The sequence below is a fragment of the Pempheris klunzingeri genome, chromosome 4, assembly GCF_042242105.1.
Source record: "Pempheris klunzingeri isolate RE-2024b chromosome 4, fPemKlu1.hap1, whole genome shotgun sequence".
In the NCBI taxonomy this organism is placed as follows: domain Eukaryota; kingdom Metazoa; phylum Chordata; class Actinopteri; order Acropomatiformes; family Pempheridae; genus Pempheris; species Pempheris klunzingeri.
In genome coordinates, this window is record NC_092015.1 from 1,684,647 (window position 1) to 1,712,631 (window position 27,985).

Sequence of the window (27,985 nt, forward strand, 5' to 3'; positions counted from 1 at the left end):
CGGTGGCTCCTTTCTTCTCGTGGCTTCTTCACAGTGACAGTTTTGGCTGCTCCTTCAGTAGGAGCTCTCCTAATGACTCAGCCTTTGGTTGGTTTGGTGCAGCGGCCCCCCCCGGGCCTGACGGTGATCCACCCGCGCTCGCCCCGATCCCCCTACTTCTACTTCTACTTCTGAAATCGTTGCTGCATGTTCGCCCGTCTGCCCGCCCCACTGTCTCCACACAGAGCGACGCCCTTCGGTGGATGTTGGCGTCCAACGTGGTGGACGTGGCTCCTGCGTGCAGGCGGCATCCGGGTCATCGAGGGTGGGGGGTGGGGGGTGGGGGGGCACGCATGCATTTTTAAATGAAGCCGCCTCAGCGTGGACACACACACACACACACACACACACACACACACACACACACACACACACACACACACACACTCTCCATCTTCCTCCAGTTCACTCTGAATGGTTGATGTTTGAGGGGGGGGGCTCCTCACACCCACTCCCTCCCTCCCTCCCTCCCTCACCCACTCCCTCCCCCCTTCTCCTTGCTCTCCCTGATGCTTTGCCCCTATTGTTCTCCTGCCTTCACACACACACACACACACACACACACACACACTTGTACCAAACAATGCCTGAAACGTGAATGGAGCAGCCACCACAGGGAGAGTTGTAAGCTGTTGGCGCCCAGACTGGTGCTGACTCTCTCTCCCTCTCTCTCTCTCTCCCTCTCTTTCTCACCCATCTCTCTCTCTCTCTCTCTCTCTCCCTCTCTCTCTCACCCATCTCTCTCTCTCTCTCTTTTTCTGAGTGCTTATGAAAAGCTCGCCCTCATCACGTTCAGCACTCTGTGGCCACGAGCAAATTAACCCCCGAGAAGATAATTTTTCTCTAAACCCTCTTAACTGGGGGTGAGGAGGAGGGAGGGGGGGTGAATTTTAGGGATGGGGGGTGGTGGTGGTGGTGGTGTTGGTGGTGGTGGAGAGGGGGCGGGGCTGGTGGTGGTCTTCGTAGTTGCTAGGGGCAACCATAAGGGAGTGAGGGAGGTAAGGGCGTGCGCGTCAGAGGACTTTTGTGTGTGTGTGTGTGTGTGTGTGTGTGTGTGTGTGTGTGAGGGGGGAGGTGGTGGTGGTGGTGGTGGGGGGGGTTTGGGGCGCGTGCGTGTGAGACCTGCCAACGTCCCGCTGCGCGACCCCTCGCGCCAATTTCATCTCACACAATTGGCTGAGAGAGAGAGGGAGAGAGAGAGAGGGAGACGCGCAAAGGAGCGAGAGACAGACAGTGAGAGAGAGAGAGAGAGAGAGAGAGAGAGAGGGTGAGCAAGAGAGAGAGAGAGAGAGAGAGAGAGAGGGAGAGAGAGAGGATGGCTGGTAGGATTTAGCCCCGGCAGCGTCTTTTCCCGTCCAACACAACAAGCTTATTACCGCTCTCTCTCTCCACGCGCTTGGAAACGGATTTACGCACACGAAAGGAGGTTTGTTTTACTCATTTCTTCATTATTCTCTGCTCCCATCACCCTCCCCGCTGTCTGCACCCCCCCACCACCACCCCCTCATCTCTCTCTCGGTCTGCCTTTGACTTATTTTCCTCACACCGTGTGCTTTGCCCCCGTGAGGCTACAGGTCCGCGGGACCGCGTTTAATGGCGATTAGCTGGCGGGTAATTGGCCGCTAACAGATGAAGCAGGCAGGAGGAGCGGGAGCCGGACTGGGGGTGCTGCTGGTGGCTGGGTGGGGGGGTAACACCGGCTGGGGGTCCTCCTGCAAGAGGGGCTTGTTTTGTGGCGGTGGGATGGAGGGTCCTCCCGGGAGAGCGGCGGCGGAGGGGGACAATGAGCGGGGCTGTTGTTTGGCGACGCTGCGCGCCCCCGAACCCCCCCCCCCGTTAATCCAGCTGCTTCTGGAAGCAACGGGAAGATGGAGGGCGTGAGGGGGGGTTAGAAAAGAGAAATGTGTCCAGGTTGAGATGTAACAGCTCGGGTCCATCACACGGACCGGATCAGTCCCTCAGCCTGGGTGTCTGCTGGCTTGGTGGTGGGGAGGGAGGGAGGGAGGGGGGGTGTTTGTGCGCCCTTTCTTGCTGCTCTGGAGCAACACAGGCGAATTCTATGAGTTTTACCTGTCACAGTGTTCATGTGGGGCTCAACAGGGGGGCATGTGATGCCAGCCCCCCCCCCTCTCGTGTGGAGTCCTTGTAATAATCCTGTGGGGGGGTTGAGCCTCTGTGATGTGTCCAGTCTGGAAAGGGGCGTTTGTTGCTCTCGGCGGCAGAAATATACAGTCAGATGTGAACTGTGTGTGTGTGAGTGTGTGAGTGTGTGTGTGTGTGTGTGTGTGTGTGTGTGAGTGTGTGTGTGTGTGTGTCTCAGCATGCAGGAGAAGAAGAAGAAGAAGAAGAGCAGATTCACAAAAGGCGCACAGAGCGGTGCAATAAAACCCGACAGTATCATACAATGCGCGCGCAGGGAGACAGAAAAGGGGGCGGAGGAGGTGAGGATGGGGGGGTGAGAGAGAGAGAGAGAGAGGGGGGGGGGGGGGGGGGGGTATCTCAGCCATTTTCCATGAAGCGCGTGTAAAAACGCACGCACATGGCGACAGACAGGCAGACTGGAGTCACATCCTGATCACAGCCAGCGTCCATGTGTGGATGTAAACGGGGTCAGCGGTGGAGAGAGAGATGGGGGGGGGAGAGGGAGACAGAGAGAGAGGGGGAGACAGAGAGAGAGAGAGAGAGAGAGCTGCCATCTCTGCTGCTCCTCTCATCAGCATTGTTGTTATTGTTGTGGTCTGCTGCAGTGTGAGCGGGCTGGAGCTTCCAGGGAGGGGTATTCCTGCCTCTTTCTCCCCCCCCCCACCCCCACGCACAATAGACAAGGGGGCTGCTTGTTGGGAATTTGGCGCTTGACTTGTTTTGCTGAATGAGGACTGAGGTGCCAGCTCCTGTCTGTGCTGTGAGCCTCCTCTGTCACCACTGATCACCGGCCCCCGTCCCTCCGAGGATCCACCGATTCATTGATCATTTAACGCGCTCTGGGACGTTGTCTCCCCCCTTTGTCTCCCCGTGGCGACGCGTTCAGCCATCCGTTGTTCTCTGTGGAGATCTGACGGCCAAAACCACCTTCGGACGGCTTCATTAAGGCCAAAGTGTTCCTCCAACCCCCCAGTCCTGTTTGGATGGGGGGCACAGTCCTGGTGACCCCTCCTGTCAGGGATCTGTGTCCTGCTCCCTTAAATATGATTTAATAACCACAAGGCTGCTGTTCTTTGTGTCTCTTTTGGGGGGAGAGAAGAGGAAAAGGAGAATAAAAACATGTCGCCATATCAGGAGCTTTTTTTTTTTTTTTGCCCCCCAAAATGGAGGGGGAGGAGGCTCAGAGGAGCTCATTAGCAATGCAAATTAGGCTTTTTTTTTCTTCAACGGGGGCTCGGGCACCTGCTGTCTCGAGCATGCGCGCGGCTGACTGGCTTCCTCCTCCTCCTCCTCCCCCTCAGCCTCGGGAGCGCGCCTCCCTCCCTCCCTCCTCCTCATCAGAATTATGTTGCATGTTCACGGCGCGCACAGGCTGCAGGAGCTTTGAGGGATGTGATAAAAAAATAGAAGAAGAAGAAGAAGAAGAAGGAGGAGAGCTGGAGTCTCTTCTTCTTCTTCTCCTTGTGTGGCTCACAAGCAGAGGGAGGCTTTAGCATAACAAAAGGAGGAGGTGAGGGGGGGGGGGGGGGGGGAAGAGGCGAGAAATGACAGGAGGGACGAAAGACTGGGGGGTTTTGATGAGAAAACATGAAATAAATGTGAGGAGATGGAAAGTGAGAGGACGTAGAGAAGATGGAGGAAAGTTTTCAGCTTCTATGAAACTCTAAAAGACTAAAAAACTCTGTTTTAGTGTTTATGAATCGAGTGTTTGTGGTTTTTTAACGTTCTGAAAAGCGACGGCGTCACTACATGATCAGCTTCCACCTCCACGTGCTCTCAGAGAAGCACCGTTACCCAGAGTGCAGCATGTTTAACAGCCTCCTGAACGGTGAACAGGTGTGTTTAAAGTGCAGCGAAGACAGAGGACGAGGAGGTGACAGAAATATGGACGTTACTTTATCAGATTCATCTCCTCCTTATCTTGTTTTCTACTGCTGAGACAAACCAAAGAGTGTCTTCTGTCTGATGGAGTCCAGTAAGAGCAGCTGGATGAAGTAGTGTTCAGTCACTGCAGCTGTAGATTAAAGAAGTGGAGAAGAAGTACAGTACTGGAGGAGAAGCTCTTAGTTCCAGGTATTTGATGAGTTTATTATAAAGGTGACTTTGGACTGACGACGGTGACTCACTGCGTCCGTCCTGCGCTGTAAACCCCCCCCCTGATACAACAGACCATCAGCTGCTCGGTGTCGTCTACCATTATGTTCTACAGGCTTCACAACAGCTTGTTTGTGAGAAGTTTAGCTGGACGATCGACCTCTCGCTGCCTTCACTGACCCCAAACATGAGTAGAAAGCTGTGCGTTTGTTCATGCATAGCTCACATGAAGAGTAAAACTCAACTCAAACAGCAGTGCATCATGGTCATTTCTGTATTTCCCACCAGCACATCCTCAAAAGAAATGAGCCTCCACGTCTTCAGCACCCTCTGTAGGACAGACGGGGAACTAACTTACAGTGAACTTAATGTGGTGGCAGCTCGGTTAGGTTTAGGTTCAGAACGACGACCACAGTTTGAGTTAGAAGCAGCACGTTAAATAGTGGACACACGTTTCTTATGTTATACAGGTAATAAGTGTGGACTTGTAGCTTCAACAGTTTCCTGTGTGAACGTCCTCACCTGAGCTCTACACACCTGACTTCAGTCACCACGGCGCTGAAATCGTTTTAACCTCCTTGAACAACACATTCAGTGTGGCGACGGCTCGTTATCACTTCTCTAATACATTTTTAATTGGCTCAGAGGAAATTAGGGGTAAAGTATAAAGGATTAATATATAAAAAACCCCAAACAATAAGGAAGTGGTTGAATTACTGAGGGGTTAAAGGGCAAAGGAAAGAAGAGGAGGAGGAGGAGGGAGATACAGATGAGACAAATTAAGGATAACAGAGATGTTTGAACAATGAAAGGAAGACGAGAGGAGGAGAGTAGAAAGAGGGACGTGACAGGAGAGCGGCAAAGGAGGAGGGATGATGGATGGAGAGGTTAAAGAAAGGAGGGACGGAGACAAGAAACGAAACATGACGAGCGACAGAGCGAAGGAGAACGTAGAGGAGGAAAGAAAGGAAGGAAGGAAGGAAGGGGGAGTTTACAGGAGAGGAAGACAGTAAGGGGAGAAAATGGAGGATGGGAGGAAACTTTAAAGAGAGTTTGAGAGGTTGAGAAAGCAGGAAGTAAGAAAACCTGAAAGAGAACTGAGAGGAGGTGAAGGAGGAGGAGGTTAAAGGCAGATAAACGGAGAGGAGGAGTAGACGAGTGGAAGATAAGACAGGAATATGTAGACACAGGTGTAAAGTAAAAGGTGAGAGACAGGAGGAGGAGGAGGAGGAGGAGATGAACGAGAGGAGGAAGATGGAGGCAACAGAGAGGGAAAAACAACAGGAAACTGGAGGCAAGTTGGATGAAAAATAGGAGAAGCTGGAGGGAAAAGATGAGACATAAGATAAGAGGGGTGAGGGGGGATGGCAGGGAGGAGGAGGAAGAGGAGGAGGAGGAGGAGGAGGAGGAAGGGGAGCGCTCGGCCTCGTGTGCGCCGGCTAACCGCGAAAAAAGCAGATGAGCAGACGGAGGAAAATGGTTGTATAGACGTGGAACATGGCGTCGGCTGCGGCCAGACAAGGAGGAAATTGTTCAGTAATGTGCAGCAGGTCTTCCTCCGCTCACTCCTCATCACATGCACATCATGAGGAGGGCTTTTAAATTCACACACAGTTAGCGTGGAGAAGATATTTACTTTATTCCCACGCAGGTTGACCGGTAAACCACCACCGTGCGGGTTAGGGTTAGACTGTGATCACAAACCGCCAAACAGAAATAATCAGAAATCTGATGTAGAACACCCAGATGTCAGCGAGCAGTCGCCTTTACAGTTTCTACGCTCATTAAACGCTCTGGTTTTACGCTCCAGGTTAATGTTTGGTGCCATAAAAGTATAAGAAGTGTTTTATGGTGTTGGCCGAGGTGATCTGAGGCTGCCAGCCGACGTTTAACCCCTTTACTCCAAAATCGCCCCCACAGATTTCACAAGTGGTTCTTATCTTGTGTTTAATATTTGGCAGAAAATCGTTGTTGTTTTGGTCACAAACACGTCGACGTTACGGGTTAAATGCAGAAACGCTGCTGTGACGAGTCTTTGCCTCACAGACGGGATAGAAAAACCTGATTTGAGTGTCATTTCTAACAGTTATTTGGTGCAATTTGTAATAAAAAAAGGGCTGAAAAACCATCCAGACAGGCGAAGGACGAGCCCCCACTGAAGCCACGTCTGGAATATCCAAACTTATTCCCAAAGAGGAAATCTGAACAACAAACAAAAGACGTAAGAGCTCAGCCACGATCTATTTTAATAACCGGCCTGCTGAAGGTTTTAAGGGTTGAAGAGTTCACGTTTTGGAAAAGCTGAGGATTTGGAAAAATGAAGCCCGACTGTTTTACCAAAGCAGGACGCTCTCTGAGTGTGAATCTTCTGTGTGATAACTGCAGGAATCACTGGCTCATTTACTGACAGACGTTTGTCTGAATTTTGATAATTAAGTCGTTCATCAGGCACTCAGACTCAGTGAGCTCTGCTTTTATCTGCTTCACATCACATCGTGTTTGTCGGTTAAAAGGAGGAAGGTTTTAGTGTTCTCTGTGATATATAGTAAATCAGAAACGCCCAAATGTAATAGTTTGGTGCCCATCTACGGTCGATTTGTGTTCCCATCATAGCCTTCGGTGGCTGGACTTTCTAGTTCAGCCATGTTTTCACCCAAAAAACTCCACGCCTCCCAGCCAGAGAGCTAGTAAAAGACGGCGCTCGAGCACAAGGAGGCGACGCGCTGCACAGTTTAGACGACCAGGAGATTATTTGACCAGAAAATAAAATATGAAAAAAAAAAAAACCTTCTGCTGGAAAGACTTAGGAGATAACATCAAATCGGTATTAAGCTACACAGACAGATAGTGTGGCCATGGATAAAATATTTAGCTGGCTTTCCAAATCAGCCTTTTCCCCCCTCGCTCTGTCTGTCTGTCTGTCTGTCTGTCTGTCTGTCTGTCTGTCTGTCTGTCTGTCTGTCTGTCTGTCTGTCTGTCTGTCTGTCTGTCTGTCTGTGTGTCTGTGTGTCTGTGTGTGTGTGTGTGTTTCCCCCAAAAATCCTAAGCGGCGTGCCTGTTCGCTGTAGAAAACAGGGTCAGGCCGGAGAAAAAAGAGAAAGAGAGAGCGAGCACATGATGGGCAGATAAAGGCTTGTCTGTGTCTGAGGGAGAAGAGAGCGAGGAGGAAGAGAGGAGGAGGAGGAGGAGGAGGGCAGCGTGATGAAGGGGCCTCTCTGTTGAAGGAGGGAGTTGCAGCTCTATAGAGGGCTCCCATGGCGGACAGAAACAAGGCATTTAGTCTGCGAGCCGGCCTCGGTAACGCCATAATAGGCTCTCATAATGATGCCACTATGGACGGGGAGCGGGGGAAATAAAACGCAGAATGTCCCTTTAAACTGGGGGCTTGTTGTGAGGAATTCCTATAGTGTGCTGGAGGTGGGTGAAGTGTTACATGACCGCCAGGGAACAACAGGAAGCCTGATCTGGGTGAGAGTTTAGGGCCCCGACATGAAAACCTGAAGGCCCGTCGACGAGTCTTTTCATCAAACAGCTGATCGATCTGCTTTTATTGTGAAAGGTCAGACTGTTACCTTATGGACCAAACGAACAGCCAATCACATGAGGAAGTGATCAGGAGGTGACTGATGATATCAGATCCTAACGTGGAGCTCTCATATGAACTTGAGGTGGACGTTAAGGAAAGTTTCCACCTCGTGACACAACGTTTATCTGCAGCTAACAGACGTTCAATCATGAGCATGAACTCATATCTGGTGAATAAATAATTATCTGCCACAAGTTCAGCTCATTTATTTCCCCTAAACATCCACTAAAAGCATCAGTAAGAGCAGCAGCACTCGTTGGTAGTCGTGTTCGTCGTGTTGCGCTCGTTTGTTCGCATGAGGAGCGACAGAATAAGTCATTTCATAAAAAGGTGGAAAGAAAAAGAGCAGAGAAGTTCAAACGATACCAAGTAAATCCAGGACCAGTATTACCGTTACCGATACTTTTTACTTAGAGAGCAATGCTTCATATTCAGTCAGTCTGCTAAAATTACAATTACGATCAATCACTCATTGAAAAGTGACTAAATCTTACTTCCACTTCTATAAATCTGCAGAAAGGCCTCTGCCTCCAGTGACCTCTGTCTCAGTCTGGTTTGGGGGGGGGGCAAAGTGAGCATGATGGACGCAAGAGGAGAGGAGCGGTGTGTTTGCACAACCACCACAATAAAACACCAGTTGTGTAGTGAACGTAGAGAAGAGAAACTGAAACTTCAGTATCAGACTTCCTGTCTCACCTTCTGTGAGGACGAACATCAGACTTTGTCCACCAAACTAAACCCTGGAGGTGAGAAGCATCGCTGGTTAAAAACAGAACAATGAGCTGTGTATAAATGTGATTTCAGGAGAATAAGATAAAAGTCAGCCGGAGGTTCGTGTTGGTTTGTTGGGAGATCATTTGAAAGGAGGATTTAAGGAAGTTAAGACACTAAAACGTTTCCTCTGCAGCAGGACTGAAGGTTCGGACGCAGAAACTAAAGCGCACAGTTGGAATTTAGGTGGATTTCTGGAAATAGAAAATGTTGGAGGTTCAGTCAGCAGGAGAGTTGCTTCCAGTCGCCCACAGCTCCGGTCAGCCGGCCAATTTTTTAAAGGGCTAATGCTGCGTTTTTTTTCCTCCAGTTTCAGTCAGAACTGAGCTGAGCTTTGGACGAACAGATTATAATCCATCTGAATTATTTTACTTGAACTCTTCAGGAGGAAGACGTGTGCAGTTTGAGCTTCAGTGCATTTCAGTGGATTGATTTTATTCTTCCTCCCGTGTGGAAAATGATTTACAGCCACTTGCAGCGTCATTATTACAGACCTAGAAGGTGAATTAAGGCCTCACACCAACCATCAGTCTGTTTAAAGGGATGCAGATTAAAACACATTGCTGTCTGCTGTACTGACATTATACTACCAAATGATTTTCCTTTATTCACACGGCGAAACCTGACTTTGGTTTGAGTGCATCAGATTCACGTCACGGAGACCGATAACAGATCATAGCTGCTCTCAGCAGGTCCTGCAGTAGATCACTAGATTAAAGCAGCTGGTCAATAATCCCAGTTTGTTCATAATTTCTGCTGTCAGGTTAAAAAAGAAACACCAAAAAGAGATATTAAAACGAGTTCTTTGGATGACGGACGGATAAGTTAAGTGATTAAAGTCGTCATATTTGCTTTTTGTAACTTCATCAATAACCTGAATCACTTGAGCTCCTGCTTTTCCCCGTCACATTGACAGGTGCACCACCAGCAGCTTAAGGAGATCAATACGAGCGCCTGTATCCTCGAAGGCAGCATCAACACTGACAGCCAGTAGAGACACAACCAGGGTGAGCTGAAGTCTGGAGGCTTAGTGGGAGTAATATTAAATATATTTAACGGTCTGGAAAGCAACGAGGAAACAAAATACAGTAACAGAGTAAAAAAAGTGCTGCTGCTCTGAAGTCCTCAGTGTTTGTCCTCCACTTTCTCATTAAGAAACACTGTGTGTGAACATCTGATGAGATGAAGAGAAAGTCTGATATCAGTCCTGTTCCTGTTCACCTAACAGCTAAACTTCCTTTTCTTGAACACACAGTTGTTAAAGTTTAAACTCTCTTAAACAGGAAGTGACAGAGTCCAAAGTTACAGCAGACAGACACTGATACAGAGAGAATATTCAGACTTTACCTGCTCAGGAGGGTCGTCCTCGCTGGGGTCCGATCTCTGGACATAAAGCAAAGGAAAGACACTGATTAAGAATAAAAAGAGCTTTATTTAGCAAAGTGAACCATCAGTTTTGGCTTCACTTTTCCCGATTGGCTGCCTGCCGTCATTAGTGGACCCACGGCACAATTTCTCTGCTCCGAGTGGAGACGCACGGCTTCAGCTAAGACCCCACCCGACAAACCGACGAGGCTGAAACAGACGTTAACGTACTGCAGATGTGTCACCAGAGAAACGATAAACCAGAACCGCTATGATGGTTTCCTCTTCGTTTGAAACGTGGCTAAATTAAGAAAACGTAGAGCAAAACGCAAAGAGATGAAACTGACCAAAGATATTAGTTAAAAGTCCACAGGTCAGTCAGCGTTTGTCCTCTTGAGCTCTTTTTTTTTAGTCTTTTCATTTTATCCTTTGTGGAAATACTCATATGTTTGGATCTAATATTCGCAGGCAGGAGTTCCAAGAGCTGAAGGTACATTAGGAGGGTGGTGTCGAAACGTGACGATTAAAGCGGCAGAAAATAAACAGAATCTGGTTTCAGCAGCCAGGACGGGTTTGTTAGCTCACGCTCTGGTGAACACATCTTCAGACATCTGGGGGGTTTTAACAACTCAGATAAAATAAAAGGGTGCAGGACTGGAGGCAGCTGTATCTGGAGAAGTCCTCCTACAGTGAGCATCATGTCACCGAGCTGTGCACGATGGTTTATTTGGTTTAGCTAACGTATGCTAACGTGCTCACAGAAGCAATGACAGATATTTAGCAGGTTTGCTGAGCTCATTATCTCCTAGTTGATGTTGAGGAGAGCCTCATTAGATCTGATCAGAAACCACCAAAAAGCAGTGGCCGCACTGAAACGCTGGTCCTTGAACGTCTCAGCACAACTTGGTACCAATCCAGCCGCTACATGTTCAAGATATTTCACTAAATAAGTGAAAGGTTTGAACTGCTGGTGGCGTAGAGGAAACATCAGAGCGCTGAAGTCATTAAAACGTGTCCTGTAGAGACACTGAATATCTCATGCTAATATCAAGGTCTTCACCGGCTACCAGGCCGATGATATAGATCCACTTTATCATCATCTGCTGGTGTGATTGGACAGAATTAAAATGCTGCTTGTTGCTCGGATGCTCTCTCTCTGCTGATGCTTTATAATCTGTGGTCTCTTCAGTCAAAATCCTTTAACAATCCTCCCAAACAGCCAAAGCTGCGTCCTCCTTTCTTTCCCAGAGTCATGAACCAGCACACAGAAACCTTGCTCGACATTTTTTTCTTTCTTTCCTTGTGGAGGAACTGAGTTGAAAATAAATGGACCCTAACAGCGTTGCACATGAAAGCCTTTTCAGAGCACCCCCCCCCCCTCCATCCTCCTCCTCCTCTCCCAACCCCGGCTCCTGATGCAAAACTACGACAGCAGGGATAATTAGGGAATTGTATTTTGAAAATTTAGGTCTGCATGGTAATGAGGGCACAACGCAGGATAAAAAAACCTTCAATTCAGCTCAAACTGCTCAAGACGAGTGGCTTCAAGGCAGATATTGAGAAAAAATAAAAAAAATAAAGTACTACTGTGGATTAAAAGCAGATCAGACGCTGTTAAGTCTCCACAGGGCCGTGACATCGGCAGTAATGGAATAACAGCAACAACATAAAGATGACAGAGAACAACAACGTACATGTGTAAGGCTGCAACGGAGCATCTTCACTACCAATTCATCCCTGAGTCAGAAAACTGTCCATCATAGTGCAACAGAGCTCCTTTTTTTATATCTGGCACTCACTTCTGATGGAGGATTGCATCATTTCAGGGATAAACCTGGTTTTATTTCTTATATTTCTTCTTTTATTTAACATATTCTGTGTGCAGAACCATCAAGTCTGTCTGTGGCGCTCACCTCAGGAAAACAGCTGATGACTGGAGCTTTTATCAATAGTTGTGGACTATTTTCAGAGGCGGATTAATCCACATGTGGCGCTCTAGTGACTGTGATGTCGGGCAGCAAGACGGTGTGTGTGTGTGTGTGTGTGTGTGTGTGTGTGGCTGCTTTATAAACCACTATGTGTGTGTTCATGGTGATGGATGAACGTCTTCTTAAAGTTACTGAATGTTATACGTGAAGAAGAAGAGTCTTAAATGCTCCTTCGTTTCTCAGATAGGAACAGAAAGAGACTAAAAAAAGAGCGAACAGGCGCCAGAGAGGGATGGACTGAGCGATGTGGGCTGAATCCAGTTTAAATTGGCTGCTCTCCTAGCTCTGGATTAGACCTGGGCTTAATACCTTTACACTAAAAGGCCTGCCCGTTCCCTCGGAGGGCAATCTGCTGCAGGAACACACCAGGCTTTAATCCACAGCAGCAACAACAACAACAACAACAACAACAACAGTTTATCTGGCTGGAGCTGGCCGGGGCAGATCACACCACGCCACACTCACTCATCCTCACTGCATGTCTGCATTTCACAGTCCGGTGTGGACGCCGCAAATCTGATGAAAATCGGAGTGTGAAAACTGCACAAAGCGGGAGGAATCTGTGGCGGAGGATTATTTTGTGGGGGGGCAGAAGTGATTTCTTACGTGCAGCCAGATGAGGAAGCGGCTTCTGTCACTGGCAGCCATCTTTGTTTGGGCAAAATAAGAAGCAGCTTGTCAGTGATTTTGAGTTCTGTGAGACTGACTGAGACTTGATCTACGACCCTTTTTGATTTTTTAATCATTTGCCAAGAAGTGAAAATCGAGCTCCAGTTTTTCTGTCACTCTGAAGTAAATATCGTTGGTTTTGGTCTGTTTGTCGGACAAAACAAGACAACTGAACACAAAGATGTTGCAATGGAAGAGCAACCTACAACTGTTCTCATTGTTCACCAATCGTTTAGTCTACAGCGACAAAAATAGTCATGAAAAATAGCGAGAGCACAAGGAGATGCCCTCAGTTATCTTGTTTCTTTTCCAGCCAACAATCCAAAACCCACCAGAGTTCAGTTTGCAGTGACAGAAAACAGAGAAAAGCAGTAAAGCCTCATAGTATGCAAGCTTCAGCAAGATCACTTTTAGTATTTCTGCTGAATAAATGACTTAAATGATTAATCCATTACCAAAATTGTCTGCAGTTACGCTGAACTGATACAACAGACGTCAGATTAGTGAGCTGGAGTTGTTAGCTGCAGCTCTCAGAGGATCACACATCTTTAACTAACGCTGTGAAAACAAAGGTAGCTTCCTGTTGTGACCGAACCATCGTCAAATCTTCAGCACTAAAAACCATCAACTCCAACAGGTGCAGCTTCATCGAACATCAAGTTTTCATTCACGCCAAACAAACCCACTGAGCTGCTGCACTGACTGAACTTGTTTGTTTGTACTCGGAGCCAAAGAGTCACTTCAAACATGTGACAGTGACTTCATGCACATTCAAGACCTCCTTACCTCGCCGTGGTGGTGACTTCTCCGAGGAACCAGGCTGACAGCTCACTTCCTGGATGAGTCAGGTGGTGCTGCTTTGGGGCGGAGCATCCAATCAGGGGCTGATTTGCCACAGGTGCTGTTGTTTTGCTTGGATCTGATTGGCTCACAGGCGGTGTACGGTGTCCAGCGGGGACAAATCCTACAGCAGGAAAACAACAGAGATGCAGTCAGACTTTATCAGATAATCAAGGGAAAGTGTTTCTACCTTCATCATGGGGTGTTCTGATTGGTCTGTTTGATGCCTCATAAGCTGTGCTGAATGCATAATGAACTCCTTAAAGAGCGCTTTTAATGAAATCTCTTTAAAATGTCGATGTTTCCAGAGCTGCAGTGGCCACTTTTATGTAAATTAAAAAAAAAAAACAACCAGTTTGTCAAGAACAGTTAGCGGCTAAAGCAGCTTTAAAGGCTTTAAAGTAGAGAGGCGACAGTGCAGAGCGTATTTCTACAGATATCATTACACAGACAGCTGCTGCATGTGAGCCTCAGTCCTCCACATGAATCTATACTGATGTGAACTGTGTCAGCAGGAGCCGCCGGAGGATCAGTTCGTCTGTCTGAGAGCAGGATTTCTCTAAAACCTCTTGAACAGACATTTGGCAGAAAGTCTGGTCTCGAGCCAAGGAACGATTGATTTGACTCTCATAGTGATTTGGATCTGGGATGTTGTTGTGCAGCGATCAAAGTAAAGAGGGCTTTGTTTTCAGTTTCTTCCTAAATATCCTAAATAAGACTGAAGACATTTGGGTGCAAACATTAGTTAGTTTGGTCAGGATGAGCCTCCGATGTGAGCCGGAGGCTGTTGGTGAACAAACCAGCTACTCTACGTCATCAATCATGTGCATTTAGCCACACAATATATACTATTTATCCATCACACCAATCAGAACAGGTTTCCTGGGTCGGATGTTTCACGATACGCAGGAGACTCCAGGTCTTCATTTTGATATCTGCAGGATAAACTGTGCCCCACATGAAGCTGCACGCTCAGCTGATCTGATACGGTGCAGGTTTGATACGATAGCTGCCACTCAGGGAATCTTGTGTTTTCTCCAAAAGAAGAACAAACAACTGCATTTAAAGCTTTTGCTGATGAGGGCGGGGGGTGTTGCCGTACTTCTGACAGGATTTGGGAGGTTTTGATCACGTTTCCTCGCTCTGATTGGTTGTGCGACCGTCCAGAGGCCCTTTGAGGACTACCCTTGTATTTGTGAATTGCTGTGGTGACGCCAGGCTGTAAATGTTGTGCTGCCGGCCAAACATTACACAGACCACCAGGCGTTTTCATTCTGAAGCTGGCAATAGGATCGATGTTTGAGAGAAACGTGCTGGCATCCAGCGACTGTAGATCAGATGGAGACAGAGTCAAGTTATAATTCTGATCCTCTGTGTGTTTACGGCTGTGATGCACTTCTGTTGTCAGAAAGACTGATGAATAGCAGGTTTCGCTCAGGTCTGATGTCGCTCTGGTTCAGGCTCTTGTCCGACCTCGTGTTTTTACCTGCTCTCCACACCGGGGGGGGGCCCACTGAAAGGCCTGCAGTCGTCTTCCCGCCGCCTCCCTGAGCTCTCTGCAAGAACCCTGTCCTTTTGTCTGGCTTTGTAGTCTCAACACAATGAGTTGTACAAACACAGATAATGGCGCTCACTTATGGACATTCCCCCCTCAGAGACGTTCGCGGTGTTACACTTGGTCGTAGAATGAAAAAAGAGAGATTGGGATTGATTTTAGTCCTCCGCACTCCCGTCAGCCATCCCGGCGCCATCTAAAGTGTTTGTCGGGGCCATTTTTGGATTTCAGACAGTTACAGGAGGGTTCAGACGCAGCCGTCCATGATTGCACCATCAGAGGCTGTTAAGGTTTCAAATTAAGTGCTTGTCAGCTCATTGAACGGCCTCTGAAAGCCCTGCCGCATCTTTGCAGCATCAGAATCAGGTTTGCAGCATCGACGAGGCCGCGAGCGACTTTTCTATCAGGGTTTCTACCTGTTGCACCCAGAACAGGCACAAACACACTTCAGGCTGAGAGCGACCAGGTTATGTGGACGTTAAAGCAGCAGAGGATGTGTTCACATACGACGGGAAACATGAGCTCCCTGCTTCCCTCCTGTTCAGACAGATTTCCAGGTTTATCAAACATCCGACGGCTTTGGTTTGATACGATATGACGTTGAGGCATTTTTATTTAAAGATGGCTGCCACTGATGTGGAATCTGCTATCAGACAAACCGGACAGTATTTTTCCCCTGACGGATGTGTTTGCCGTAGGTGAAAGTTGAGTTCATGCTCAGTGCTTTGTCATGTTTTGTTGCTCTGACTGCTCGCAGGACGTTTCATTCTGCTCCCACTGAAGCCGGCCATAAGTGCAACTGAACAGAGAGGCTCCAGATTAACTCCAGATTTGGTAATCTAGCCGTGTCAAGCTTTTGGTGATCCACACGTCCTGACGCCTCTCAGATAGTTTTACATTTAGGGCGAAGAAACAGAGACAGAGACAGAGAGGTTGGAGTTGGAGGTGAATTAAACACATCTTAAGACCTATTTAAGCAGCACTGGTCTCGGTGTTTAGTTTCCTCCAGTGTGTCACATTCAGTGTGTCGTGCAGACGAACCGCTGAGGTCCTGGGAAACGTGTTTCTGCCCTCGTATCTCCTCTCCGGTGCTATCTCTGATCCGGTCACAGGATCGCTGTCCGGGTGCGACGAGCGACCTGATTAAAGGCCGGTCTGTTTATAAACCCCACAAATGAATGCGGCTCGCTGTTGTCTCGGTCCGGACACGCTTTCCGCTCCGCTTAGCCTCCGTCTGAGAGGTCACAGGTTCAATTCCCACAGCGGCGACTGTGACCCGGAGCGAGAGGCCGAGTCTCTACCAGCTCTTCATCACTGCACCTCCGTCAGCTTGGTGAAGCGTTCGCGCTCCGACTGGACTGGAGCGGTTTTCCTGCGGGCCTGATTTCATTTAACGTGACTGATGGTTTTTATTACAAAGTGCTGCAGACTCTTGGTGTTCGCAGCTCAATATTCCAAAAGTGCAACTCCATAGATCACCTGAAATGTCACCTTCAGTGGTATTTCCATACATTATGGCTTTTTCAGCGTCATTATCGCTGCAACATGCAGAAGCTTTTTCTAATCAGAGGCTTCAGAAGGCTTAAATCACCCAGTGCCCTGCAGGAATACAGATTAAAATCATTTGCAGGAACATTTAAAAGAGATTTGATACTTTCTGACCAAAGCTTTTTGCCTAATCAATACTTCTGTGGGCTAATGCACGAGGACGACACCTGACCAGGAGTCAGAGCTGCGTCTCAGTGTGTCAGTAGAGTCTGATTAGGTTTTGTCATGAGTGCAAACTGTGTGTCAGCGTCACACTGACTATCAGTTTGTCTGTCTGCTGTTGTTGTGTGTGTCAGACATTTTGCTTCATCACACTGAAGGCAGCAATTCAGCTGAACTCTAAACTCAATCAACAGTAACTCGGTTTGCAGTGGAAACGCTGTAAAAGCAAGTGACGTTATTCCACCGTGCAGAGGGACGTTGTCAGTAGGTCACGTCAGCCACATTATCTCACATGCAGCACTTCCACGTGCTCAGAGTTAAGCGTCAGGGAGGAACTTTCTTGTGCACTGAATTGCTTTCCAGTTAAGTGCTGAACATCTACAACAGCCCAGCATCAGAGTTTACTCACACAAACACACGTCACACAGAAACGTCCCCTGAAAATACACAACACTGCTAAATTGGCCCACTGCTGCTCTTCCGGAGAGAAGGGAGCGGCCTGATTGTACAAATCGAGGCCATAATTTAGCAATTTTTAACTTCGGGGAAGAAATTAAGTAAATCAAGGGTGTGATTTACTGAGCTGAAGCAAGATTTGGGTGCATGAAATAGTAATTTGAGGGAATTATTTGTAAAATTGCGGCGCAAATGACACATTTTAGGAAAAATTAGTTCTATCAGCCAGTGAATAAGAAAATGAACTAAATGAATGAATGAATCCTGAACAGCCACCTTAGTAGATCCGACTGAAGCTCTCTGTAGTGACTGATTACATCTGAATCTCTTCAAGCGGCTCAGTTCTCGCCTTCACATGCAGCCATTTCCATATCTGGGGCGTTCAAAGACCGCACATCTGCACCACAAAGGGTTAAGCTGAAGCGGTGCGTTTGGGTGTGAATGGAGCGGTGGAGCATTTTGAGTCCACGTTGAGAGCAGGAAGGTGTGAAGAGGAGGGCTATTATCACAGTGTGAAGAGGGAAGCGGTGATTGGCCGCCCCGCCACCTCCCCATTGACCCCCATTAAAGCTGCATTAACTGGGGGATTAGATTGTCATCACAGTGTGGAAACACATGCAGCTGGAAATGCACCCATGAGAGGCTGAAGGCCTTCACATAGTGACAAAGTTAACTGCACAACAAGCTGTTTTCCTCCAAAACTCACAACTTTCTACTAGAAACAGAGTATATCTGTGAGCGGGGGCCTGATTCTGAGGTTTACATGTGCACCTGAGCTGGTTTGTAGCTCTGCTGTCCAGCCTCTGCACGTGCAAACCTGCTCCACCCACAGAAAAGTGATGAAACAGCTGCAGTAGCAGAAACTAGGCTTGTTTTTCCACTACAGGAGTCCAATGGGTTCACAGCGCTCATTTGACAATAGAGACCATCGTTAGCGTCCTGAATCCTGCGTCCCACTTTTGTTTTTACCAATTTCTAAATCCATCAGCTAGTCTAACGATGGTTCGGCCTCTGGGTTTAAGGGCCAATGTTTCAGGGCTTCTTGTGCCACCAAATATCCAAATAACCGGATTTGTGAGCCAAGACTTCTTCGACCACGTGTGTGAGACATTTCAGCTAATCTCTACGAACAGATATCTGCACGTGGATGCAGATACATTCAGAAAAGACGAAAAGTTGTTGTCAGATCATAACTGGTGGGTTTCAGGTTACAAGGACTGTTTACCTGGACGTGATCGACCACTCTGACTACAGGACTAGTCTTCCTTTAATCACAGCCATACTTTTAACCAGCTAAACTAAACTGAACTAAAGCTTTAGTCACCACAGACACATATTAACTACATTCATTCATTTCTTCTCCTCATGTCGATAAAGAAATATCATCTTCTCTCATAATATAGTTGTTGTCCCTAATTAGTGAATCCTTTCTGGATTATTGTGTCTCAATCCAGCTCAGATGGAAACACCAATCAATCAGCTGGTGGCCGGACTGGTTCACACCGTCTCTCTCTCTCTGTTGTTCAGTGCAGCGACCACATTATCTACATGTCATAAGCTGTTGACTGCTGAGCTTTTTGCTTTCAGTGGGACTTATAACTGTTGTTTGAGCCCAGTGTGCTAATGAAGATAAACTTTCTCATCTCGCTGCTTTTTTTGTGTCTGGAAGACGTTCTGCAGCTTTATGTGTGAACATTTCTGTGTTGTGGAGATGAATTTATGATCATTTCTCCTCCTAAATGAAGCATCCTCAACTTACGGAGCAGCTGGCCAACTGGAAAGAGGCTGGTTATGTTATCTGGGGTGGTTTTACCTTCACCTAACCTTCATGAACTACATTTGAAATCACAAAGCGACTCAGTTTCATCTGCATAAACCATTTTGAAGATCCTAATTCCACTACAGCAATCATTGGTCATTTTATAAAGAGGAAAACAGTGGGATTAGAAGACATGTTTGTTCTTTAAATGTGGTTCAACATGTTCGATAGTTTCCTTCAGAAGAGATCACAGTAGTTTGGAGGTTTTCAGGCAGGCGGACCAAGCAGGGCTGCTCGTTACTGTCAGTGAGAGAGATGTTTCAGACGGAGGACCATCACAAGGGCGACGGCTAGATTAGTAAATCACATTTTCAATATTCAGAACTGAAGGCAAAGAAACGGCTCCAGCAGAGCTTTGCACCAACAAAGAGCACATCCCCTTTATTCAGCAGGAAGAGCTCTGCAGGTAACAAACCACATATTTCACTGGGGTGAACAGGAGGTGTCTCTCAGCCGTAACACTCGATGCCTACAGGTGGAGTAAGTGTTAAAACTGCAGCAGCTGATACTTTTCCTGCCTGTAGGAGCTGCAGATCAGCTGAACCTCCTTCAACCTGTTAGACATCAACGACACCGTGTGTCCTTGATGTTCTTTTTTTACATCTGACTTTATAATGAGGTTACAGGAACATTGGCGCGGTCTGTTATAATGATTTGATAAACAGATGGATTTGGGGCTAAAGGGAGAGTCGGACAGACGGACAGAGAGGTCGTAAACAGAAAGACTGACAGAAGAGAGAGGAGGGAGGAGGGAGAGAGAGGAGGGAGAGAGGAGGGAGAGAGGGGAGGAAAACAGGAGACAACACAGAAGACGAGACTAAAACGACAGCGAGAGGAAATGAAAAGGGAGAAAGACATAAAACGAGACGGACTTAAAGTGAGAGACGGAAAAACTGAAAGAAAGCCGAAAAGACAAAAGAGAGAGAGAGACGGAGGAATAAACAGAAAGTAGGAGAGACAGGAGAAGGTAAAATGAGACAGAAACAGAGAGACAGGGGGAACCGAGGCAGCAGAGCAAAAACAAGACAAGCGGAAAAAAAAAAGGGGGGATAGAGAAAGAAAGAGACAGAGAGAGACAGACAGAGACAGACAGAGACAGAGAGAGAGAGAGAGAGAGAGAGACAGCCGAGAGGAAAAACCAGACAGCGGCACAGACAGACAGGCAGACAGACGGAGGTGAAGAATGAAAGGCAGAGACGGACGAATCGAAATAGAGACGATTCGCAATCAGCCCATGTCTGCACCACTCCTCCTCCTCCTCCTCTTCCTCCCATCCTGCACCCCACTCCTCCTCTTCCTCCCATCCCTCCCTCCCTCCCTCCCTCCATTTTGTCGTCCTCCTCTGTCTGATGCTGTTCCAACACCTCAGGGCTTCAGCCTCACATCCACCATCCAACTCACTAATGCTCCTCTGCTGCTGCTGCTGCAGCGTAATCACCCACCAGGAGGAAAAAAAACAAAAAAATCCACCCAAAATAAGGAGAAAGTGAAACAAAGACGACTCCGGTGGAGCTCGTGTGGCTGAACGTGCCTCCAACAGCTGTGCAGCATCCAGGAGAAACTCACATCCGTTACAACTAAAACAGCCGATTAAAGCTGCTGTGTTTGATTAAACCTCAAATCCTGGTTGAGTGACTGTAAACCGGTTGCATCAGTCGCCTCCACCTGTTTTGTTAGCTGCGTTGTCTCTGACTTTGGACTACGTTTCCCAGCCACGCTGCCTCTTGTGATTCTCCCTGAAAGCTCTGGTCCTCCCCCAACCTGTAGTGTCACAGATTTGTTCACAAGGAAACGCACAGGTGTGTACACACTCGAAGGGGGGGGGCAAGACTCAGTAACCGTTCATGGTGCCGCACTTGGTTGCTCACATGTAAAATGATAGAAATTGTTGGTTTAAACTCTGTCTGCTTTCTCACCTCCACAAGCTGCACACATTCTCAGCAGTCGTGACCTTGTGGAGAGGTGTGAGCAGAGGGGGCTTCAGAAGCCCTTCGACGCTTTGGCTCCCAGGACGACCGTGATTGACGAGGTCTCTATTCAAATCCACAATACTTCAGGACCACATGGGGCCTTAAATAGACCTTCGGACTCCCAGAGAGTCGGCTTGGACGGGTCAAGAACTTCACATGCGGCATTCATATTCATGAATGCCGCATGTGAAGTTTGAGCTCGTTGCTCATTCTGTTCCCTCACGACTGAAGTGATGATGGAGAGCACTTCAAGCGCGTCACTAGAACTGAAGTCAGTGCAATCATAGAGGTCTGACAGACAAAATCAACCTCTGGCTCAGTTTGCTGAAGAAGATCAGCTCCAAAATGTGCTGAAAAATGAATTTGAGCAGCTCCACTAACAATTAAACAGACGGATGACTTGGTTTAGTGATGATGGCTGAAGGTTTACACTCTCTGGAGAGGACGATCAAATGGAGCAGGTCAGAAAACTAGAATAAACAGACTGTTGGTGCACCGAGGAAGCATTTCTAAGACTAGATGCTGAAGGCGATTTGAGATTTTGAGATATTTTAGATTCCCGTGGTCCTGCAGACACCCTGAATGACTCTGACCTTCTGTAAATGATGAGAGAAGGTCAGGGAAGAGAGCAGAGACTACTGGAATAAAAATAGAGTGATTCTGCTGTTGCATGCAAAAGAATTTGATTAATCCAGCCATCAAAGCCTGAATTATTGATTAGCAGAAAATTAGCTTCATAATCTGCGTCCTAATTCAGCTGCTAATGTGACTTTCCAAACAAATTAAAGCTGTTCGTCGTCTGGTGTGACTGCAAACACAAAAACTGAACAAAGTCCATATAAATTATTCAGTTTTATCCATAAATGATCTGCAGATAGTAGCAGAAGGATGTGGCGTGCATGCCGTTGCTGCTAGCCTGTAGCGTGCGTATCACTGAGGCTAATCTGTGTGCAACAACACTTTTTAATTCTAATTCAGCCCGACAGCAAGAGTGTGTGTCGCTGTGTCGGTGTGCTAGGTGGACGCATCCATTTCTGACCTCGGGCAACGTGCACAAGCAGAATAAATGAGCTGTGCGTCAGCGCTAACAGGCTACCAGCAGTTTAAAGCTCAGAACAGTGCAGCACTGAGGCTGCAGGACGAGGCCGCGGCACTGCCTCCTCGAATCTGGCAACAAACAGATAAAACATCAGTCCCAACAGCCAGAAATAAATCATTCAAATGGTCAGTTTTAGGGGACATTTACACCAGAACATGTGGATACGATGCTTCACACACCAGTGAGACGATGAACATGTGATCCAGGAAGGCTGCTTTCAGTAACACATTCACAGGTTTGACGGTTTATCAGCGTGTTTATTGGTTTATCTTAGCGTGACAAAGGATCCTGCAGCTCTGCAGAGGTGCTGATCGTTCTCTCTCTCTCTCTCTCCCATCGTGTGAATTGTGAATTAAATAATAGAAATACATCATACATCACGTTATCAGTGCGCGCTGACGTGTGTTTGATTGCTTTCACGGCAAAAGTTGACCTCGGTTCAACTTCCCTCTCACACTGTGCCTGTCTGAACATGTCTCTGCTGTCCAAACAGTCCCAGAGAAAACCAGCCCGGCATCTCCACAAACACATATCTGCACATAAAGGACGGATTTTACAGAAGGAAGTCTTGTGGTTTCTGTTCGTAGTCCAGGTTTTATTGGCCAAATCTGTTTGAGCGGGCTCATCCAGACAAAACACACGAACCTGTCGGCTACCGTGTGGTGGCAATTTAGCTTTTTATTACCATGTGTCTGCATTCATATAAGTTAAACAATGACCAGCACACAGAAGAGGAACATAGGAGTGCCTGCAGAGACATAAATGTAGTCAGTATATCAGGCAGAGAGGCAGCCAGTCAACCAGTAAGCCATCCAGTTGGTCAGTCAGTCAGTCAGTTGTGGCAACAGCATAGTGAGATTATCTGGAGCATGTGATGTTCGTGTTTACACCTCGCTCTCTCTCTCTCTCTCTCCCTCTGTCTGTCTGACTGTGTTTTCCTCCCCGGCTCGCCCCTCCATCTCCCCTGTGTTATTGTTTCTCCACCTGAGTGCCTCTCCGCCTGCATCGCTCTGCCTCCTCCGGTCTGACTCACTCTTTCGCCGTCTCCTCTGAGAGCGTGTGGCGGCGCTCACTAAATGTCTGGACCCTCCGCTTCCCTCACCGCTGGCTGAGAGTCGGTTACTCGTCACGTCAGCGTGTGACTCACAGATTCATTGATCTGCTGATTCATTCACTAAATTCTCCAAAGGTGTTACAACCAAGCAGAGCTGAAAGGAAGTCTTATTTACAACAAATGTCACAAAAAGGCCCAAACCAGTGGATCCAGAGACTAAGAATACCTTATCCTCTGTGCCAACACCTCACTGGTGACATGCTCCTTCATACCGTGACTCAGTATGTAGTCACACACCTTCCTCCTGCCCCGAATACTCACCAGAGCACCAAATGTGGATTAAGACGCCGCCAAAAATAGTCCCCAACAAATGCACTGTTTCCTCCTGTTGTGAGTAATGTTTGTTTAAACAGTACAGTTACTGTTTTTACAATCATTTGTGAGGCATTTTTTAAAAACAACCGCCTACCTGAAGCTGCTGCCAACAGTCTCTCTCTCTCTCAGCATAAATAGTGGAGCAGGTTGTAGATTCACACCAATACTTACTGTACAGGAGTGTGTAACGTTGCATCATTTGAACCTTATATTGGTGCACATCAGGCTATCACGGATGTATTATTGTGTTGTATTTGATCGGCCAAAACCAGGCAGGTACCGTCTGAAGATCAGGCGTCTGTGGTTTTGGACAAACATGCAGCTTTTAGGAACCAAGACCTTTTTTTTTTTTTTTTTTTATAGCTGCTGTCTTGTGCAAGTGGTGCAGCTCAGCCATCTGATTTAACACATTCTGTGCGTGTGTCCCACATCAGATCGTGCAGGGTGTGAATCTGGGAAGTGTGACTGATTAGGAAACATCATAATTGCATTGCATTTCCCGCTGAGATTCTCTATTTTGTTACACTTCATTCCCCATTCAATGCACAGTCTAGACCAGACTAATTGAGTGTCTATGATGTTGATTCAGACTATTAACCATCTGTGCTTCTTCCTCTCCCTGGCCCTCTTTCCTCTCCTCCCTCTCTTCTCTCTGCAGGAGTTTGGAGGACGAGTAGGATGCTGAGTATCTTTCCTCCTCGCCACTGTTCTCCACTCTGCTCTCCATGACCTGAGAGCGCCACCACAGCGGGAGGAAAGAAACACCAGAGAGCGAGAGGAAGAGGAGGGCAGAAGGCCAGGACAGGAAGGAAAGGAAGGAATACACTTTTTAGTTGTTGTTGTTTGTTTTCCCTTTCCGAAATGGCGGCAACGGAGGCCAACACGGCGCCGGTGGTCCAAGAAGACGGGAAAACCCCCGAGAACAAGCCCACAGAGGCAGAGCAGACGGCTAAAAACGCCAACGCAAACTCAGAGACTGTCAACAGCGAGGTTGTCGATAAAGATGGCACGGCTGTCAACAGCGAAGTTGTCGATAACAAAGAGACTGTGAATAACGACACAGCGGCAGCGGCGGCGGCGGCGGCGGCAGGAGCTGAGGAGGGAGAAGCAGCAGCAAGCGAGGAGGCGGCGGCCGCTCAGAGCTCAGAAAACACCTCCTCTGCCGAACCCAAGACCTCCTTCCTGGATTCCTTCCTCAACAAGAGCGGCCTGGGGAAGGTGATGGCAGGAAGGAAGAAGAAAGAGCAGAGCACGACCTCTGGAGAGGAGAACGCCACTGAAGGAGGGGAGAAAGAGGGAGATAAAGGAAGCGAGGAGGCCGAGGGAGGAGCAGAGGGAGGTGCAGAGGGAGAGGAAGCTCCAGAGAACGGTGAGAAGGAGGAGGAGAAGAAGGGCAAAACGGCAGAGGCTAAATCCACAGTTCGAGATCTGATCAGGAAGCCGGTGGCGAGGATCTTCTCCCATCGCAGCACCGAGAAGAAGGACGGCGCCGGCGAACCCCAGAAACAAGTAAAGGTTCGGTCCAAGTCCCTGGACCGGCTGGAAGATCCCGAGGCACTTAACGCTGCAGACTCTACCATAGAGGAGGGAGGAGCAGCAGCAGGAGGAGCAGAGGGAGGAGCAGAGGGAGGCGCAGAGGGAGGCACAGAGGAAGAACAGAAAGCGTCGTCCTCCTCGGCAGCCACTAAGCACATGAAGCGCTGGCACTCCTTCAAGAAGATCATGGCTCAGAAGGCGCACAAGAAGAGCGCAGGAGGAGGAGAAGAGTGCAAGGAGGAGGGCGCGGAGGGGGAGGGAGGTGGCGGAGACTCCTCCACGCTGGACTCCAAGGAGTCGGGGCAGAAGAGGTGGAAACTGAAACGCTCCTGGACCTTCCAGGGCCTGAAGAGGGACCCGTCCATGGTCGGCATCAGCGGCAAGGGCAAAGGCTCCGATAAAGACTCTGGCGACGTCTCGAAGGCAGAGGAGGCGACTGAGGAGGGGGAGGAAGGCAAGGCGGAGGGAGGAGCGGAGGAGGCCAAGACGGAGGGAGGGGAGGAGAAGGAGAAGGCCGAGGGAGGCGAGGAGGAGAAGGCGGGAGGTGGGACGGTGACGCATCACGCCAACGAGATCTGGACCTCCTTTAAGAAACGAGTTATCCCCAAGTCCAAACGCGCCAACACAGAGTGCACCCCCGGCGGGGAGGAGGACGCAACCGCCGCCTCAGGTGAGAAGTTTCCCTTAGACACACAAATAAAGCTCCTGACTGAACCCTCAGCAGGGCCGTCCCACTTACTTTACAGCGATAATGACATGGTGCAGAGAGGTTAAATCCAACAAACATCCAATATTTCACCAAAAAAAAACACACCAGTTAGAGAAAAGTCCACCAAACTAACGTGCAAACTAATTTCTTTTTCATCTTTCCTTCACCGTTAATCATCTCAGGACAATCACTTCACAAGAAGTCATTTTAAACATGCAGAGCACAACTGTACACATGTAGTCGAGCACAACGGGCTTTTTGTGCAGCAGCCCAGTTCACCGTTTAGAGAGTCAGACTCCGGAGCAGACGGCGCGCTCACACTCATTTTGTGTCCGTCGCTGTTCAGGGAGCACAGGCAGGAGTTCGTGGCTTACTGACTCTGGGGGGAGGTAATGTAATTGAACATTCCCCCAAATAAAATATTCAACGTCTGATGTGAAATTCAAATCACGCTGTAGCTTCAACAGTAAAGACTAAGTGTAGCTTACTCTCTGGCCCTGACTTAAGAAGGAGGTGCAAAAATATCCTGTTTGTTTTGGTTTTTTTTACAGATTTTCAGTGGATAACGCAAAAAATGGGCAAAAAGTTAAAGTATTTTTTAAATCTGAAGTTTTGTAATATTGCTTTTTTCTGAATCTGATGTGACTGGTGTGACAAGTTGAGCCTCCAGCAGCCAAACAGCCAGATAGTTTCCTCCAGAGTAGCCAGATGGAAGTAGAGCAAAAATAACATCCATCAGATCAAACCCACAAACAACCACGATGTTGGTTTGTCCCCTTTAAATATAGTTATCTTGTCGTGAACGCACCTGTTAAACTGTTTATTTTAATCCTCTGTAAAGCTGTTTCCTCCTAAAAAGCTAATTTTTCAAAGCCAATCGATGAAAATCTCATTATTTACAGAGAAGCTTCAACCCTGAACTCTCTTCTTCCCTCCAGGTGAAGAAGGAGCAGCAGAGGAGGGCAAAGACGGCAAGTCAGCCAAGGCCAAACGCTCGCACTTCGGCCGCGCAGTTTCCCTGAAGAACTTCATCATGCGAAAGGGCAAGTCGGCCAGCGTAGACATGGGCGAGGGCGCCAAGGAGGAGGAGGAGGCCACGGAGGGAGGAGAGGCTGGGGAGGAAGGAGGTGCTGACGGCGAAGCTGCCACAGCGACCGAGGAGACCAATGACAAGGAGGCAGCGGCGGCTGAGAAGACGCCGGAGGAGGAGGCGGTGGCGGCGACGGCGGCGGCGAGCGGAGCGGAGGCGGCGAAGGAGGTGGAGAAGACGCCGGCCGAAGCTCCGGTGACCAACGGGGAGAACGGCTGCTCCAACGGCACGGCAGAGGAGCACGCCACACACAATCACCAGGAGGAGGAGAAGAAGAAGACGACGGGGGGCAGCCCCGTGAAGAAGAGCAAGGAGGCAGGAGGAGCGAAAGAGGAGGCCAACGCTAAGATCATCAACGCCACGGCGGCTGTGAACAGCGGTGAGTTAGAGCACGCCGACCGGGACTCTGATGAGCCACAAAACAGCAGCAGCAGCAGCAAAGAAGGAGAAACTAACAACAGACAACAAGAACCAGCACCAGCACTAACAAACAGTAGCAGTAACAGCAGTAAAACCAGCCGGCAACATCCTCAGCTAGCACTAGCCGTTAGCAGGGAGGAGGAGGAGGAGGAGGAGGAGGAGGAGGAGGAGGAGGAGGCAGGGGAGGCAGAGTCTCCACAAAATGGAGGTTTTCACCAGTCATGTGACCAGGGAGAGAGGAAGGGGGAGGAGGAGGTGGAGGATATGAGGAAGAGGGATCTCCGAGAGGCAGCGGTGGCCATCGTTCAGAACGTGATGTCAGCAGCGACTGACCAATTAGAGAGGGAGCTGTGCGTGGACAACGGCCTGAACGGGTCCTATGACACCAACATTAGATACTAACACACACACACACACACACACACACACACACACACACCTGCACAGGTAAACGATGCAACTTAATACTCAGATGTGCCAAACGTAAAGTCACACATATTAGCACAAGCTACCAGCCGCACATGTTAAAGGAAAAGTTCACCAACATGCTTATTTGCATGCACTCGCGTCTCTCGTGTGTGTGTGTGTTGCTTTAAGAGCTGGACCCAGGACGTGGTTAGCCTAGCTTAGCATAAAGACATAAAGAACACGTTATATCTCATGAACCTGTTAACAGAAGTTACACACTTCTAGTTTGC

General features: G+C 48.3%; 1 protein-coding gene across 1 annotated transcript; it reads left to right on the plus strand.

Annotated features, from left to right (window-relative positions):
- The first annotated feature begins 1,450 nt into the window (after nt 1-1,450).
- On the plus strand, nt 1,451-27,689 carry LOC139199613 (transcriptional regulator ATRX). The gene is made up of 3 exons (XM_070828678.1): nt 1,451-1,465; nt 24,191-25,738; nt 26,716-27,689. The coding sequence occupies exons 2-3, from the start codon at nt 24,394-24,396 to the stop codon at nt 27,687-27,689; spliced, it is 2,319 nt and encodes a 772-aa protein (XP_070684779.1). The 5' UTR covers nt 1,451-1,465; nt 24,191-24,393.
- The last annotated feature ends 296 nt before the right edge of the window (nt 27,690-27,985 follow it).